We start from the raw sequence: 20,065 nt of genomic DNA, 5'->3' as shown, positions 1-20,065 counted from the left end.
AAATAAAATATATTCTGCTGAGATCTAAGCTAGCTATATGCTGTGAAGTAGAGTCCAGTTTTGACAAATTGGGAAGAAGATGAGTTTTGGAGTGATAACCTCTAGCTTATCAAGTCTCTGTGCAGACGTCAGCATTTCCTTCCCTTTCTTTTATGTTTCCTGAGAAGACACACCTGACATAAAGACACGGTGAAATTTCCAAATAGACCAAATGGCCTATCCTTCTTCAAGTAAGGTGATTGTTACTATCAAGTGTATGTTAAGAGTATGTTCTTAAAAATTAACACAGGTAATGAACCTAAAAAAATAATGCCAGGCTATACTTGGGTGGCATTAACTTCTGAACCAGTAACAAAATGTATTAAAAATTAGTACCATGATTCACAACTTCAATATAGTACCTCCTCAAATAGTAAGGCTGTATAGTAATAATTTTCAAAGATTTTCTCCAGCTTGATTGAGATATAACTGCCATATAACACTGTCAAGTTTAAAGTATACAATGTGATAATTCGATACATGTATATATTGTAAAACATTTACTGCAGTAACATAGTTACATTCTTTACCTCATATAACTACCATTTTGTTGTTGCTGTTATGGTGGAGAACATCAAAGCTTTACTCTCCTTTTTTAAAGTGAAAAAGTTTAGGACCTCTTACTCAGAACACAATTAATAGACCATAAAATAAAATGTCCTCAATTGAAACGGGGAAGGAGCTGAAATCCCTCCTGATCACATGCCCCTCTGCTGAGCTGTGTCCCTCCAGTGCCGTCAAGGAGCAAGAAGACAAGCACGGGTACAAGAAAGCCAAGCAACCAGAGACCTGGTCTCAGCCACGGTTCCACCACTGGGCTGCTTTGGGGTGACTTGGAAAAGCCACCTAACCTTTCTTGTCTTCCAGCTCAGTTATTTTTTTCACCAAGGGGTGTACCCTAGACTAATTTTGAGTCCCTTTGTTCTGTAAGACTTTTGAAGTCACTCAGGATGACATCAGCACCTGCAGCAGAGACTGACACATAGTGAAAGCTCCATAAATGTTGGCTAATATTGAGTCATCATTTGTGAAGGACCAGCTTAATTGCTTATTGGGCATAAAAAGAAAGCAAAGGGAATTTGAAATTCTTAGGAAATATCATGTAATGGCAAGCTTACTAACTACTTGAGAAATAATTCCATTGAAATAGATGGAGTCAGGCATTTAGAAGATTCTCTTCTCTTGGGTGACCTCATTTTTAATTCCTCCTTTTTAGAGATTTGTGGAGACCATGCAGACTTTTAGTAACCCATTATTATTTTTTTTACTGTTTCTCTTCATATAGAAGTTACGTTTTAGGGCGCATGCTTCCTGTTATTCACCAAAGCCTTCAACAAGGTCACTCCAGATCACACTAAAGGGTAGATTGTTTTTAGAAAGAACTCAGTGACTAAACTTTCCTTAGTTTATTTTGTTATCTTTGGTTATAAAGTCTTTAGTATATAACCTTTGTGATTTATTTCTTAAGTCAGAAACCCTGACATTATTTATTGTAATAGGTTTAGGCAAACTATAAATCTTAATAGGTTTTGACAATTCTTAAATCTCAAAAGGTGCTTTTATTGTCTGTCAATAACTGGTATTTAGTGAATGCCCAGCACTATTTGAAGATACAAAAGAAAAGTAAGACACTGTGAATATACTTAGCAAATACATGTAAAACAGAATGAATGCAGGACAAAATTGAGGTAAATTTATATTGCAAAATACCAAAAAAATTGGCAGTCTTGTACAGTATTAGGAAAATCCAGTCTGAAGTTCCCAAATTATGCTTCATTACTGAAATTTTTTTCAATTGGGCCATTTAGGAAAATGTGCTACACAACATGGCTGATAGAACTACATTAGAAATCCTTTCTGAAAAAAAATATTTTTTATTGGAATATAGTTGATATACAATATTATAATGGTTTCAGATGTACAACATAGTGATCTGATACTTATATACATTACTAAAAGCTCACCACAAGTGTAGTTACCCCCTGCTACCATACCAAGATACTACAATATTATTGGTTATATTCTCTATGCTGTACTTCCATTCCTTTGACTAATTAATTTTGTAATTTGAAGTTTGCACCTCTTTATCCTCTTCACCTATTTCACCCATACCCCCTCCATGGTAAACAACAGTCTGTTGTCAGTATTTATGGGTCTTTTTCACAGAATAAGAAATCTTAAATTCACTCTAAAGATGAGCAACTTTTTCTTGGACAATTTTCCATTCTTGCATACTTGAAATCATGTCAAGTCTTAAGGAGAAGTATGGTTTTTCTATGGATAGAGTAAAGTTAGAGCTATCTAATACATTGTTTTATGTTAATGAACTAAAATTCTCCTTCAAGAACAGACTTGTCAGGTAAGAAAAAGGAAATCTAGACTCATTTCAAAAAAAACAAAACCTGAGCTCTGTTCCTCTGAGTACAGAATACTGAATTCAGTCACTTCTAAGCCAGAGTCCCTTCATTTGTTCATTAACATACTTGTTCACTTATTTGCATAATATTTTGCTATGGGAATAGAAAAACTTGTGATGGTCTGCATCCTTTTAACTAGATGTTTGCTTAAGTTTTCCATATTCTGCTTATGATTATAGAAAATGAACATGTTTTATTAAGACATAAACTTATAGTACTCTTTGGTAGTAATTTACATAACTGAATTAGTCTAATATTAAAATTCCCTTTCACTTTGAACCCAAGTGCCTTGAAAATGTGTGTGAAGTATATAAGTATGTAAATTGTGAACAAACAAATATTTATGAGAGGTTAATTTGAAACTAGGCATCTTCATATATATATATATATATATATATATATATATATATATACACATATTCCATTTAACTTCATGATAAATTATCATTTAATAAGTCAGGGGTCTCAAAGATAATTAGAATCATTTGAATTCAGGCCTTCTAAGGCCACTGCATTATTATTATTATTATTATTTCATTTATCAGCTATCCATAGCTGATAAGACTATAGAAGTTAAATTATCAGTGTTAATTTGGATCCTTACTGCCATCTCCAATTTAGACTATGAAGTGAATGAAAAAATCCTTTGGTCCCCAAAGTGGGCAGTTACTCTGTAGGGCTCCCCCGCTGTTCTACATTCCATCATTCCTCTTCCAGGGATCAGTCATGTTTAAGGAGGCAGACAATGACAATACCTAGTGTTTGGCATGGATAGTCACAGCCCAGGCTAGAGTGAGGGATGGGGAAATCTCACTCGGTTAAACTAGAAATTTAATAAAGGAAAAAATAAACTTACTTTCTTTATTTGAGTCATAAACATTGCAACGAAAGAGGAGTTTCTGATTCAAGATACGACATTCTTGAGCCTTTATCACCTAAAGAAATCAAGTACATCACAGTACCAACTATAAAAAATCGCCAAATCTTCCAGAACTATGAAAGGTAGAGGCTTGATATTGTCAGAGCATTTTATCAAGACAGCATTTTCCTAACATTACATGGGAGCAGATTTATCTATTTAAAAGTCAACCTTCATTCACTGAAAATCTAGAATCTGTACTATCATCGTGATTTATCCTTTGTCATAATTGGACATGCTTCATTTTAGTCTTTTTAAGTTCAAAACGTTTACACCGTATTTCCTTTCCTTAGCATTAATTAAAAGCCTGCAGTATGTGGCATTTAGTAGTTAGTGCTGACACAAACAAGTATTAATCTGACTAAAATTAGCCTAATTAAGATTGTTATTAAGCCGTACACAAAGCATAAGTGTGCAACACAGCAGGTAGCAACTACCTTGGCTTTTAAATAACATTTAAATTGAAATGAGGTTGAAGTATATTCAGATATCTGCCAGACCTTCCTCTTTAAAATAAAAACATGAAAATTCAAATTCTAACTCCAAGACCTTTGTGGCATAGAATCAGCCTACATATCGGTCCCTTTTTACATAACCAGTAACTTTCTATGAGTTCCAATCATTGTCAGTGATATAAAGTTCCTTCTTCAGTGGGAACCAAAGTGCTTAATAAATTAAAAACCAAGTCAAGGATCCAAGCACCTTCATCAAAAGTGGGATTTTTTCAGCAAAACTACGTTTTCTCTATTATGGTTTTAGAACAAATACACTTTTCAAAGGCACATCGCAGCACCCAGCCACTGCACAGCACCTAGTCAGAAGAGGTCTGTAAACACTAGCAGACATGACGTGTAAATATCTAGCCTGCACTACTCATTCATCCAATTGTTCATTTGTTTAATAACAAGCATATTAGTGTTCTCAGGTTCTTATTTTTAAAGTTGAAATCAACATTGGAATTAAGTTGGAGGTGAAGTAGACCATGTAGTAGAGCATCTGAAGCAATAATTGATGCCTTAAAAATATATTTGTGTATCTGATCTCCATGTAAATGAGTTACCTGTTCGTAGTCAGAAATTAAAACACAAACTGAAGCCAAGTCTCCTGAAATGAGTTCCAGTCATCTAAAGAGAGACAAAAGACAGAATATGGATACCTCAGTGCAAATACAGGAACACACCACTAACAGGAGATACAATAAAAGTAAAAAAAAACTCCATTCCGACAGCAGGTGAGAAATATCGTCCACAAAGGCAGCAGATACATATGACAATAAAATTATAGCTGCCTCTGTGAGAGTGGTTTATGGACACCAGTATGTTCTCACATAAGCAATTTGAGGAATTGCTCATGTGAGAAATTTCCCAGAATTTTCTATTCTGGGAATTTGCCAAAATCATGGATCATGGCTCAATAGAATTTCATACTTATGGCTGTGTTACATATCAGAGACTAATACATCAAATTAACCCATTAAAAAAACCCATACTTTGCTCAGTCAGTAAATTTAGCCAATAACTGAAGAATCTTAATGTTATCTATTTTTTGGTATTAGATTTTTGTTTCAATACGAAATGGCAAGTGCAACCCTAATTTGAAAGTTCTGACTTTCTTTTATTTCATTGTGGCCTAATTTGGAAAATTATTACATAGTAGGATAATAGAATTAACTGTAAGAACTTCAAGACCCTTATGAATTTGTGTACAACCACACAGTCAATATTAAAACATGCATTATTTACCTGAATATACTATCTCCTTTGGAACCATGTACTTTACCTTGTAAATACAGATCTGCTAAAAGTTTAAAATGTGTACATTCTGATAAATTGCACTCTGCTCTGGACAAGTTATGATCTCATAGAAGTTAAGAGTACAAATGGAGTGGATTACATTTAGATTGGAGTCAAACTTTGTTTGGAATTTTTTAAAAGTCATTTTTTAACTGGCACCAGAATGCAGTAGCCAATAAAAAGCAAATGTAGTTAGCTAGATCCTTCAGGTAAAATAGGCTTTGCCCTGAAATATCTGGGTAAATGAGTTAAACATTTGTGCTTTGCTTGAAATTATCTGGAGAACTCTCCTTCATTGGTTTTGCTAGATGAGGTCTCAGTGTTCTATGCTGGAGTAAGAACTTCACAAAGTTTTATGTGTATAGGAATGTTCTAGGGATCTTGTTTAAATGCAGTTATTCTAAAGTGGAGTTTGAGATTATGCATCTAGCAAGCTCCCAGGTGATACCTATACAACTGGTCAGGAACCATACTTTGCATATCAAAGACAGAGGAAGAGGCCAAAAGACTGCTCTCTCCACGTCTCATGCCTGTATACACAGAGCAGTAACCCTGGGAAAAATGCCAGTTTCTCATCAGGTTACAGATGAAATTCAGGAGCAGGCATTAAAAACTGATGCCAAACCAAACCAGGATTTGGCCAACCCCCTGAACTCATGGGCCAAATCTGGCCTACCAATTGTCTTCACACTGCCTTGAAAGCTAAAAATTGTTTCCACAGATGAACATTCACAATTGATTTAAGGATAAGAAATAATAACTTTGAACATCAATTCAGTGAAATTGCATCACCCCCCAAAAAAATAATTATTATTTTGAAGTACATCAGTAAAAACTGTGTAGAATTTATTCTATCTCTTGTTACATAAGTACCTACCTATCTTCAGATTTCTGCCTTTTGTCCCACAAAAACTAAAATATTTATTATTGGCCTTTTAAAGAAAAAAAAGTTGCTAATCTGTCTAAACTATTGCCTACAATGCTATAAACTTTCCTGGATAACAGATAAGCCTTTTTACACAGCACAGGTGATAACCAAAAAAATAAGAAAGCAAAAGAAGTTGAAAACTTATTCCTACCCACCTCAAGACTTTCCTTAAAGTGTATGTGATTATCATGGACAACATAATTTGTGCAGTTTCAACAATTTTTATGTAATATCCTGAACATAGCTGAATTAATTTGCAAGGGCTGTTAAAATAAGACAACACAGGTGAGGCAACTTAAACAACAGAAATTTATTTCTCACAGTTCTGAATGGTAAATGTCCAAGATCAAGGTGCCAGCACGTTTGGTTCTTCCAGAGGCTTCTCTTCTTGGTTTTCAGATGCCACCTTCTCATTGTCCTCACAGGGCATTCTGTCTTGGCATGCAGAGACCTGGTGTCTTTTTACTTTAAAAGTATGTGATTTTTCTCAATTACCCAACTAATTTTTTTTTTTTTAATTTTCAAACTGTTCTACCAGTTTCACCATACCATCACTAGCTTTTTCCCAATGCTAAAACATACAGGGTAACGTACTAAAGGCTCCTTCTCCTCTGGAAATCTTGTGGACCTCCGTGTCCTTATTCTCTGTCCTGACCATGGCCCTCCACATCTGCTGCATGGTGCTCCCCTCTGTCAGGACTCCAGCTCATCTCTCTTCCTCTGTCTTGCTTTACTCCCTCTTCTATTACCACTTATCTTTAAGTAACTTCCTAAGAAGGGTACATGGAAAGTCAATTTTCCAAGAACTTACAAAACTACAAAGTCCTCCTTTTACTCTGATCCTTGCTTAGTTGGCTGTACATAGAATTCTAGATTGAAGATCATTTTCTTGAGAATTCTAGATTAAAAACATTTTCTTGAGAATTTTAAGCTTAAGGCTCAATTGTCATCCAAAATCTTGAATAACTATTGAGAAGTCCTGTTCCCTTCTGATGCTCATTCCTGTGTCTATGACCTCTTTTCCCAACAGGAATGCTCTTCTCTCTACCCATGACATTCTAGAATGTCATATTATTAGACACCTTGATGAAGGTCTTTTCAACCCTTAAAACTACCAAATAAGCTCTTTCAATCTGAAGAATTTTCCTATATATTTAAATATGATTTCCCCACCTTTATTTTCTCTGTACTTCTTTTTTCAATTACTATTGATCAGATACTGGACCCTCCTAAAATAATCCAATAAGTCCTTTAAAAAAAAAACCTTTATTGAGGTATGATTGACCTACAAAAGCTTTATATACTTAATGCATACAGTTTGGTAAGTTTGAAGATAAGTACATATCTATGAAATCTTCACCATAAGCTATGCCATACACAAAGATTACCTCCAAAAGGTTTATCCCCCTCTTTATTAATTTATAATACTATGTTATATATTATATTTGTGAAATATATTTGTATATAAATATACAAACTTAATAATTTATAACTGTGTAATAAGAACATAAAACAAAATCTGTCCTCTTAGCAAATTTTTAGGTAAAAAATGGAGTATTATTATCTGTAGGCACTGTGCTGTACAGTAGATCTGCAGGACTCATTGCCTTAGTATTACTGTAACTTTGTACCCTTTGACTAAATACCTCCCAGTTTTTCCTCCCCCCAGCCCTTGGCATCTACAATTCTGCTCTCTGCTTCTATGAGTTTGATTATTTTTATTCCACCCATAAGTATTATCATGTAGTATTTGTCCTTCTGTTTCTGACTTATTTCAACTCAGCATAATATTCCCCAGTTCATCCATGTTGTCATAAATGGCAGGTTTTCTTTTTTTAATAGTATTCCACTATATGTATACACTACATGTTCTTTACCCATTTGTCCACTAATGGACATTTATGTTGCTTCCATATCTTGACTATTGCAAATAGCACTGCAGTAAATATGGAAATGCTGGTATCTCTTCAAGATCCTGATTTCAAGTCCTTTGGGTATATGCCCAGAAGTAAAATTGCTGTATCATATGAAAGTCCTATTTTTATTTTTTTGAGAAACCTCCATATTGTTTTCCAGAGTGACTGTACCAATTTACATTCCCACCAGCACTGTAGGAGGGTTCCTGTTTCTCCACATTCTTAACAACACTTGTTTCTTATCTTTTTGATAACTGCCATTCTAACAGGTGTGAGGTGATGTCTCACTGTGGTGTAGATTTGCATTTCTCTGATGGTTAGTGATGCTGAGCATCTTTTCATATACCTGTTGACCATTTGTATGTCTCCTTCGGAGAAATGTCTATTCAGTTCTCCTTTCTTACACCCCAAACTTCTAAAAAGAATGGATGATACTACTCACACATATTTGCCACCCACTGATTCTCTATCACCTTACTTTCTGATTCCATCACAGGAGTTCTGTTGAGTTAAAAGATAACCAATAATCCATTCGTCAATACTAGTGACTTGTCACCTGTTTTAATTCCTTTATATCTCACAGTATTTAACTCTATGCTCATTTACTCATTTATTTATTAAGTTATATATGTATGTAGTGTGTGTGTATGCATGTTGCATACTGTGAATCAGGACACTTTTTTTGGTAGTAATGACTGGTAAACAAGACAAACTTGATTTCTATTTTCATGAAGGTTCCAGTCAAGTCATTGAAACAGGCATGGTACAAATGAACACACCAAAAATATTTAGATTCAAATTGTGGAAAGTCTGGTGAACAAAATGGATACTCTGGGCAGATGAACAGGTAGGATCTAATTTAGATTATGAAATACATACCTGAAGGATAATCATCAGGTAAAGAGTAGAAAAAAACATTTCAGACAGAGGGAAGAGCAAAAACAAAGGCTCTAAGGTGAGAAAGAATTTAAGATAGTGAAGAAAGACAACAAAGACCAATGTGGCCAGAGAAGAGAAAGTAGCAATAATTAGAGAGAATGAATGAGCCAGGTGAGGTCACCCAGGCCATGTTAAAGATGTTGGGTTTCGCCCTAACTTTGTGGAAACCATAGAAGGAATTTAAGCAGACAAGTAACATTAAGTTTTCCTTAATGTGAGAAAACTCTGACTGTTAGGTACTTAAGAGGTTTTAGATGGGCAAGAGTAGAAACAGGTAAACCAATTAATATGCTTTTGTATATAGCCTGGGTTAAAATGATAATGACTTGGCTTAGAATGATGGCAGTGGCTACGGAGAGAAGCAAGTTAATTCACAATGTATTTTGGAAATAAAATCTAGATAATTTAATATCTTTGGAGGCAGAAGAAAAAACAGAGGGGACCCCAGATTTCTGCCTTGAGTACAAGAAGGTACTGGAGGAGATGGGAAGTAGTGATTAAGGGGAAAGATCAAAACTTCCATTATGTGTATCCTCCTCTTTGAATCCTTCCCTTAGATGTTACCCATCTTTCTGGCCTCTCTTTCAGTGGTTTCACTTATTTTTCTTGCTGCCAAATGCAGAGTTGAAGGCATTGCTTCGATGTTTTCTTCTCTACCTTCCTAAACATCTTTCAATTTTACTTGACCCTAAATTACAGCTCTATGCAGATTATTCATTAATCTTTCTCTTTAACTCAACCAATCTTCTGACTTATGATTCACATTTCAGTTGTTTTCTGAGCACTTAATCTTAGATTACCCCCTTTGTACCACTAACTCAACTCAAAATCAAATTCATTTTCTCCATATCTGCTGTGGGTGTTATCATATTATTGTCGCACCTGGACACGTGTTCAACATTGACATCTGCTTTCACCTTGCTCCTTGCTTCAGTTGCTATGTTTTTATCAGTGGAATCTATTGCATCTTGTGTTTCTACCCTCTATATTTCCTGGAAGTGGTAGCCCTGACTGCAGCTCAAGCCTGCATTATACTTTACCACAATTACCTTTTAACTTCCAATCTTGCTACCTCCAGTATCTCTCCCATGTAAGTCTTCTTACATTCCCCAATAGAATATGAGTCTGCAATGACAACAGATGTTTTTCATCTCATATCCCCAACTGTACCTAATTTCCTTGCATATGGCAGGAAAAGAGTAAATATTAAATTGAATTGCCATATGAACTCACTTTCTCTGTAATGTTTCCAAGTAATCAAGATAAATGCAATTATGTGATGAATTTGATCTTAAAGGTAGAAAAAAAATATTGAAATTCATATTTTATATGAGGTGTTTACAGAACCAAAATCTAATTCACTATGAATGGGCTTTTATAGAACTTAATTCAAGATAATAAAAACTTAATATTCCTAAATTTTCTAACTATTTTTCAGATATCCTCCTTTTTTACACCTTCTTTTTCCTGGGGACACAGACTTTATGGAAATATTTAAATGCTGAGATATAATCAAAAATCTTACCTACCAGTTTCTCTATCAACCAAAACAAACACTAAGCTATTTAAACATTAGATTGATTTTTTTGAATTGAAAGCTTTGCCTTATCTGGAATTTTATGCAAGTTAGCAAAATGTGACTATCTCTAAATTTCAAGTAAATTCCATCAAGCTAAAATTTGCCTCTGTTCTAACGATGGGATTAAGTTCAGTAATATGAATGATAAATGGAGAAATGGAATAGTGCAGTAGATACAAACTGTAACATAATTGTAACAAAAGTCCCTACTTATTGTCAACCAAACTTCCCTGGATAATTCCTTAAAAGTAAAAGAAAGAGAAGAGCTGGGCCACTGTTTGAACAATTGTTTCCATTTATACCTTTAATATATTTTTTCGTAAACTAAAGTTTCTAATTTTTAAAGTGCTAATAGCTATTTTACTTTTTCTACAGAGGACTGATAACACTTGCATATTATTTCAAAGCTATTTTTTAAATAATGATTAAAACCTTATCAAAAGATCATTTTATTTCAAATTTCCCCAAAATCATTTCTGATTCATATATGTCTTAAAACGTTATCAGGAATGATATATCTTATTGCAGGACAAATGTTCAAAACTATTGCTTTATTTTCAATAATTGCTATTAATTGCTACCAGGGACTGTTAAAATAATACCAGTTCATTGTCTTATTTAAATCTCATAACCACCCTACAAAGTAAACATCATTAACCCCAACTTAGAGCTGAGGAAGTGATAATGAGGTCAAATAACTTGCCTGAGGCCATCTAACCAGTAACTCAAGACTTAAGGAATCCACAGAGCAGTTTCAGACAGAGGAGAGGCCAAGAGCCAGACAGTCATACAACACAGCTAGCTGACACCTGAGTATCCCCAGAGCACAAAAACATGCTGGGGAAACATCCCCTAGGGTCAATGTGTAAGAAATCCTGTGTTCTACCACACTGCTTTCGGGCTCTTTCTCTAATGTTTTTCTTTTGCTCTCCTTTCCTTCAGTCGCTGGGAATCTTTCTGCTGCACTGTCTGTGATGGTGGCTGGCTTCTTCGAAATACATAGAAAATACTTCCCTCCAGTGGAGCAGCCTCTTTTAGGCAAAGTTCTCACCGTTTCCTCCATGCCCTGTTTCCACCTTTCTCTTCAGTACGTTTTACTTGGAGTGGCTGAAACACTGGTCAGCCCAGCCTGTGAGTAACAGTTTTATATCTCATGTTAGACCACAGCACCTTTACACAGAACACATCACGTCAAGCCTGGACCACCTATCTCCCCTGGAGATTTCCCACAATGCTTCAGAGCAAGTCTGTTTATCACCCTCATTTTTTAAAAAAACGTTTAACTTCTCTTCATTCCTCTACCACATACAGAAGAGTTATTAATTCTACCTAAATGTGGATGAAATGAAGCATTTACTAATCCGGTTAGAGGCAATAACCATTTGGTCAGAAATGCAGCAAAAAGGAAAAACTTCTGCTAAAACCTAGAAGACAACTCCAAAATACTTAGATAAAAACTCCCTTCCTCTCTTACACTTTCCCTCTGCCCACCTCCCTCCTTTATTCATAGATAAATTCACATGTCTACTCCCTCCAAAAGTGACATAATATATTTTGAAAGTGTATAAACATGCAAATGAAATGAAAATTTGACCCAATTTTCCAGATAACTCAATGTCTTTAAATTTGATTACACTTAAATAAAGCGTGAGTGAGCACTTGTATTTCCTAAGACAGGTTCAAAATAACTTTATTAAATATCCAGGATTTTCTGGATTTTCTAGGTTGCTGATATTAATTAAACTGGCCACTTTAAAATCCATCACATATTTCAGTGACTTCTTGCAATAGAGTAATGTGTGTGTGCATGTGTGTCTAACAGTGTAATTGACTGCAATTTATATTTCCCTACAGTGGGACCCCTGACTGTAAATCAAGGTCCAGTTGTACTTTACCAAGATTATTTTTATAATTTCCTACCTATCTTCCTACCTCCAGTATCTCTCCCACTCTGTTTGCTCAGCATATGACCTTTAGTGTAATCATCTAAATGACAGTTCTAATCATTTCACTTGTGTCTAAATCTTCAATTTTTCTATTATCTTCAGTTATTCCCAAATTCCTTAAATATATATTAGATATATATTCATATATATATATACACATGTATACACATACCAAAACAGTTCATTGAAAAAATGTTAAATTAATAAAGCTTATGCAATTATAGTCATATTAGAAGTATGAGACTTCTCTTTTATAATTTTATATCATTTCATTCCATATAATTTGCATGAACAATTATTTTATGAGATTCTAAGATGTGTATATCATTGTTTGACACTACCATGAATATGAAAGAAGTATAAAATAATGATACTACACAAATATTTGTAATTTCCCTGATGATTTTTTTTTTCAGAAAATTGTTGGAAGTAATCAGCAAAATTGTATAGGCTAGATGTGAAGATAGGTAACTAATGAAGGTGATGATTAAATATAATCAGGTAATTCCTAGCTACTTAGCCCAAGTGGTTCAACATACAAAAAACAGAGAGGTACAACCACAGACTGTTAAAAAAGCAGGTCATATAATATAAATCATTTAGTCTATGACTCCCTGTTTTAATCATCAGAAAACTGAGGTCCAACTAAATTAATTGACTTATCAGCTATAGAGGTCATAGGGACCAGAAGACTTTGTTTTGATTTCCAACTTTGTCACTTACCAAGTGTGTGACCTTGAGAATTCACTTAATTTCTAAGCTTCACCTTTTTGAACTTTAAAATGGAAATAATTACAATTCTTTATATTTTAGCACTAGTGAAAGAGTCAATGGGAATGGGGGCTCCTCGATGAGAAGTAAATGACCTAAAATGTGAAAGGGTATCCTGAACAGTAAAATCAAGAGTTACTCTCCCAGGAAGCAGTACAGTATAGTGGTTAATACCTGTGGTCTTAAATTCAGGTCTGAGTTCAAACCCAGCTCTGCCACTGACTAGCTATGTGTCCCTGGCAAAATTATTCTCATTTTTGAGCTTTGCCGTCTGTAAAATAGGGAAGGATTGTTGTAAGAACTAAGTGCAATGGTTTTTTATGTAAAGGAAAAGGTAGAGTATCTAGTAGATGGACAACACTTAATCATGAGCAGCTATAACATGTTGTCTTGTTATTATTATCATCTTTCACATGAATTAATAGTGTAAGACTAAGGACTCAAACACAAGTGTCCTGTTCATTTCTGCATCACACCTGCCAACCTGAACACCAGGACACCTGCTAGTGAGAGCAGAATGGGGTCTTTCTCACCTGAGTCACCTAGATGACGTTTTTTTCCTCTTCTGTCACCTCCAATCCAACAGCAAATCTTAGTCTTTACTCTGAAATAGAATCTAAATCTGGCCATGTCTCACTGTCTTCTTTGCTATCCTCCTAGTACACACCACCATCTCCCTGACGGTGGTACACCATTCTACCAGAGCCCCCAACTTGTCTGCCTGCCTCCTCTCCTGCCCCATGAGTTCACTCCCTTCAACACAGCTCTCATGCACTTTCCAAAACACAAGTCCTATCATTCCCCTCCTTAAAATTCCACAATAGGATTTTGGAGATAAATTCCTTAAATGATGAATAAGACTCCGCATGATTTGGCCTCCATGTACTGCTCCAGCTACATCTTGTGACATTCTTCCCCTTGACCACTTCACTAGCGATGTGATGATTTTCATGCTGTGTTTCTAAAGTATCAGACTTATTTTTGCCCCAAGGCTCCTGTACTTACTCCTTTCTCTACCTAGAATCCCCTTTCCTTGTTTTCAAATGGCTGGCTTCTCATTACTGAGTTTCCTCAAAGATCATCTCTTCAGAGAGGCTTCCCAGTCATGCTACCATTTTCCAGCCCATTACCCTGTTCCTATTTTTTCTATGCCACTTGTCAGAATCTGAAATTATTTATATGTGTATATTTAGTGCCTGCTTTTCACCATGAGAATATACAGTCTTGACATCAAGATTTTTATACTTCTTGTTCATCCTTATATTATTCTATGTTCTTCCTGAAAAGTGCATGTACAGGGTAGGTGATCAATAAATATATTTTGATTGAGTAAGAGGATAATTGAAATCTGTGGCTATTTCCATACCAGTATAATTAAAGTATATTTTTCAAATTACTATGTCATACATTAATGACACTGAGCAAGGTGGATCCTCCCCAGATTTCAACGGACATGTTTCACCCTAGTAAGCCATGCTGTACATTGGAGATGACCCATAAGAAAAAAATATACATATAGAACTTTTCAGACTATATCTTAACTATAGTAATATAACCCCAGCTATCTTATAACCTGTGTTTATTTATTTAAAAAAATACTGTGTGGGTGTTTTGCAATATGCCGACACTGCTCTAGTTGCCTGAGACACAGTAGTTTAAAAAAAAAAAGAAAAATTTATGCCATTAGAATTTATAGTCTACCAAGGGGAAAAAACATAAAAAACGATAAATCTAATAAATGATTAAAACATAGAGCATGTTAAGTGGTGAATGCTATAGAAAAAGGTAAGACAGAGCAGGATAAGAGAGATCAGGAAGGCCAAGGTAGGAGGGAGCAGTTGGCCAGGATAGACCTCAATGGGAGGTCTTGAAAGAGTTGAAGAAGCCACATGAGTATCTATGAAGAATGTCATTGCTGGCAGAGGGGTCAGTAAATGCAAAGATGTATCTGGCAAGATAGTGCAAAGGGTCTTGTGCAGCTGGAGGAGAGTAAGGAAGGGAGAAACAAGGAAGACATGAGTGGGAGTGGCCATCTCAAAGACCCTGCCTTGGGCTCTGAGGGAAATGGGAAAAGGAGTGGCATGATATTACTGAGAGTTCTAAAGAACCCCTCTCTCTGCTGTGGAGAATATACTATAGTGAGGAAAAGGATAGAAGAATTGGGACCATAATCCAGGGACGACCAAAGAGTGTCTCCAACCAGGGAAGCAGCAGTATAGGTAACAAGAAATGGTCAAAGTTTAGTTTAAAGTTTTGAAGACAGAACCAATAGGGTATGAGAGAAAGAAAGGAGTTAAGGATGACACGTAAATTATGGCCCACGCCCCTGGAAAGATGGAGTCGCCATCTACAGAGAAAGAGAGGGCTGCAGGTGGAGCAAGCCCTGGGGAGAAGATCATGAGCTTAGTTTCGGGCATGTTGAGAATGAGGTGTCTAATAGAAATATCAAATAGGACATTGGACATCCAAGACTGTCATTTGGTATTGAGGTAGGGATAGATGCAAATTTGAGAGTCATAAGCATTTAAGTGGTATATAAAGCAGCGGGATTATTTGAGATCACTAAGGGGTCAGTGTAGATAGAAAGGAGGACTAAGAACTGAGCCCTAGGGCACTCCACCATAAAGACATGCTATACACTAGAAATTTGCAAAGGATGTAGAAAAGAAGTAACTAGTGAAAAAAGAAGAGCACCAAGAGAGCAATACGTTAGAAGTCAAAGGAAGAAATGCATCAAGGATGAGGGAGTTAAGAGTTGTGTCAAATGTTGCTGATTGAGCAAACAAATTGAGGACTGAGAACTGACCATTGGATTAATTTGGGGATTATTGGGGATTTGGTAGGAGCTTTTTCATGTGGAGTATGGGGATGCACAAAAGTTTATTAGAATAAGTTTAAGGGATAACGGGAAGATAATTCATTTGAAGAATTTTGCTGCAAAGGGGAACAAAGCTATGGGAGAGTAGCTCACAAAAGAACAGGGTTAAGAAGGGGTATTTTATTTGTCTTTGATTTTAAGGAAGAAAAAGCAATGGCATCATACAGTATGCTGGTGGGAATGATCCAACAGAGAGGGAAAACTGATGGTGCCAGGGAGGAGGGAGACACTGGAGGGAGAGAGGTTGAGATCTAATTTACAAGTTGGGACTCTGACTTTAGATAGTAGCAAGGATAGCTCATTACCAGTAATACTTTGGAAGGCTGAGTATGCAGGTGCAGAAACTATGGGCACATAAATACGGTGTGGAGATCCTTTGGAAGTTTTCCCTGGCTGATTCCATTTGTTCAATGAATAGGATGCCAGACCATGAGCTGTGAAGATGGGGGAGGACATTTTGGGGGTTTGAGGAGAGGGGAGAGGAATGAAATTGTTGTCTGGGACAATGGGAGAATGAATGAACTAGTAAGATAGGGAAGTTGCCAGGGGGCATTAGGAGGCCATTTGAGGTTTGTGGGCAGGAATTTAGAATGAGTTGGTTACCATGGTTATATGTTTTTCTGCAGCCACATTAGGTTGCATGGATATAGGAGCAGGGACGGCAGAGAGTGAATTGCTTCACCAGTCAAGTTCTAGAAGGCATGAGATACACAAAGGAATGGGGGTGTGTGATCATAACAGTTGGCCACGGATGGTAACTTGGGTAGAATGAGTAGTGAGAATATGAAGGGCATGAAAGTGGTGCAAGTGCTGAAAGGAGCAAAGGAGTGGAGGTCCTGGAGGAGTAGAGCATTTCTGTGGTCAAGCAGTAGAGAGTAAGCTGGGACGATAGAGGGCAGCCATCAGAGTGGGGCGCACAAAGCTGAGATTAAGGGGTGGTTACATTTATTGGTCTCGGGCACGGGTTGGCAAACTTTCTAAAAAGTGTCAGACAGTAAATAGGCTTTGCACACAGCCAGCCTCTGTTCCTCAACTCTGTCATTGTGGTGTATAAGCATAGACAACATGTAATGAATGGATGAGGCTGACTTCCAGTAAAACTTTATTTATAAATAGGTGGCAGGCTGGACGTCACCTAACCATACTTCACCAACCCCTGGTCTGGGGTACAGGGTTCAGAGTGTGACCATGGATGTGAGTGACTAAGGTAGAGTGGAGCACAGGACATCAGAGAGGAGCTCAAGGGATGGAGAAACCAAGATTTGATGGGATGGAAGGTTGGAAGGCTGATTTACATGTGTGTTAAAACTGCCAAGGACTAAGGCAGGAAGAGAGCTGGAGAGTGAGACAAGGAGAGAGGAGCTGATGACCCAACAGAAGAAGATGTCCTAGAGATTCTGGCAGACGACAGCAGGAAAGGGACGCACCAGCTGATACAATCAGATGACATGAGACTCAGAGCTGAAGCTTTTTAGGGATGAGGAAAGAATCAGGATCTGAAAGTGGTAATAGAATAACACTCCATTTTCTAGGACTGGGCTGCTTCTCCACATGTTCAAAATAACTTCTTACCAAACACAATAAACACATTTTAAACTATTTAAGAACAATTAGAGTAAAGAAATTTTTCCAGCAACAAGTCCCCAATACCAGGTGCCTCAAGAAGATGGTTATGGCCCTACAATTTGCAGATTTTGCATATGGTGTGATAGGGCATCTTAGCAAACGCTAACCAGCCCCCACCTGAGGCACATTTCAGCTCTCACTGGCAAGACTAGCTTTCACATACGACCTTGAACATTTTTTACTGTGTCTTCATAGTACAATGAGAATTTTAGAATAGTGGCAGGCTGGCTGATAATATCTATGCTACAATGTGCTAAAAGAAGTATCGTGGAGCCTAAAAACTCAAGTTGATGATCAGTAAAGTCAAAAAAGATCAGAACATGCAAGGAGGTGCCTGAAAATGGAGAATCGAGGACCTGAAAAGCTAAGTCCTATTAAAGGCAAGTGGAGACTTTCAACACGACTAAAATGACACCAAAGAGAGATTAACCAGCAGGCAGAGAGCCTGGCAAAGTGCGTTCATGAATTATATACCACACCAGAAGTTCTAGCAAGAGAAAAGCACGGAATTAATAATTAACTAGCAGAGTAATAATGGGCTTGTACGGTCTGCTTTTTCTCGGTGAAAGAAATCCGCCTACTTTGTATTTCTGCCCAGTGTTTGTCTCTTCATGTTTATAAAGAGAGAAGTTCATAAGGCAAATCTTTTTTATAACTGTGAGTCGTTTCTTCCCAAAGCCTCTTCGGCATTTCCCTCATGCTCTCCTTTGAATCTTCCTGAAAACCCTTGTAAGCATGGCCTCGGACTTCTGCTGGCGATTTGCAGCCCCCCAGGAGAGCTGTGGTATCCACAGCCCCTTGCCGTTAGTATTGGAAGCCCACCTCCATGGTATTTTATGTATCACTATCATTATCTTCTCCTCCAATAAGTATTTGTAGTACTGAGTCCCGTTTAGCACTGCCCTTTGCATTGTGCATGTATCTCTGCTCTCTGCCTTCTCAGAGTTGAAATCCCGGATAGATGCTCCAATGCCTTCTCCCACCCTCAGCCTTGGCACTCAGCACTCACCCCGGAGCACAGACAGGGGCTGCTTTAAATGTTTATTGGATGACAAACAAAAACATGTGGAGGACAGGTAGAAAGCACAACAGAATTATTCAATGAATGCCGGAAGGAATGTCAATCCATTTACATGGGGTATTTGTAAGTTCGTTTAACTGTGCTAAATACATGCAGAGTTTTACTGAGGTAAAGTACAAATAAACCAGGGGTGAAATTTTCCTGAGAAGGAAAGGAGGGGGATTAATAACATCTCTTTCTTCTTATAGAGAAGGAAACTAAAGGGTTAGTATTTTCACATAGGTTTTCTACCATCGCTTTTCTCTTTTAAATGAACTGTAATGTTTATGATATCTTATTGTAGAAAAACTTGCAAAGTACCAAAAGAGTAGGAAAAAAGAAAATTAAAAATCCATTAATTCAACCACTCAAAGCTAAAACTGTCCATGTTATTTAATGTTTCCTGACAATGTTTTGCCATGAATACACAAGAAAACTCCTTTCTTTCCATATTCCAGCTTCAATCATTTTCAACTCACGGCCCAACTTGTCTCATCTCTGCCCTCATTTGCACACACTCCTCCTCTTTCCTACATAATTTTGAAGCAAATCCCAGATATCATACTTTCATAAATATTGTAAATATTTTAGCATGTATCCCTAAGATTGCCATGCATATTTTAATATAGTTATGTAAACATGGCATGTAAAAATCATATATACTTAGTTTCATCTATTTCTGATACCAAAAAATTATTTTTGATTGAAATTTTTGAAAAATTTTCCTCCATGATTTTTTTCTGTCTCTTGCCACCATTTACTATTGCCCCCACAACTTGGGCAAAAAAATAACCATTAGGAGACCCAATACTTAAGATATTGTCTCTCTTCAGACAATCTTTTCTTAAATGGGATACTTTTAATGCTTATTTAAATTTAAATTTGTGTATTTAAAAGTGCAAGGCTTTACACAGTGCCTTGCACAAGCAGGGACTTGGTAAGATTAATATTGTTAAAAATAGCTAACCTTATTCAGTTCCTACAAGTCAGCATTGTAATAACCACTTTACATATTTTATAGCAAGAGCCATAGCCCTTCTGCAAGTGAGTAATGATATTATTCCCATTTTATAGAGAACGACACTGAGGATTGGAAAGTTTAAGTAACTTACTAAAATCACAGAGGTGGTAAATGGTTGACCTGGGATTTTAGCATAATCTTGTCTAACTCCAGGGTCCAGGGTCTTAGCCTCCAGGCTAGTTTAATATAAATTCAATAAATTTAAGTTTTCCAGAGGGAACCTAATGATTTAT

At 36.5% G+C, this 20,065-nt stretch overlaps 1 protein-coding gene across 1 annotated transcript in view; it reads left to right on the top strand.

The window, feature by feature from the left end:
• Window positions 1-20,065, top strand: part of SLC15A5 (solute carrier family 15 member 5) — a 72,288-nt gene that overhangs the window by 27,035 nt on the left and 25,188 nt on the right. The window contains exon 6 of the mRNA XM_036906921.2: window positions 11,473-11,661. Within this exon, the coding sequence (XP_036762816.2) occupies window positions 11,473-11,661 (189 nt within the window). The remainder of the gene's footprint in view (window positions 1-11,472; window positions 11,662-20,065) is intronic.

The sequence above is a fragment of the Manis pentadactyla genome, chromosome 14 (assembly GCF_030020395.1).
Source record: "Manis pentadactyla isolate mManPen7 chromosome 14, mManPen7.hap1, whole genome shotgun sequence".
In the NCBI taxonomy this organism is placed as follows: domain Eukaryota; kingdom Metazoa; phylum Chordata; class Mammalia; order Pholidota; family Manidae; genus Manis; species Manis pentadactyla.
Note: the sequence above shows the minus strand (reverse complement) of the source record. Positions and strands in the feature narration are given on the sequence as shown.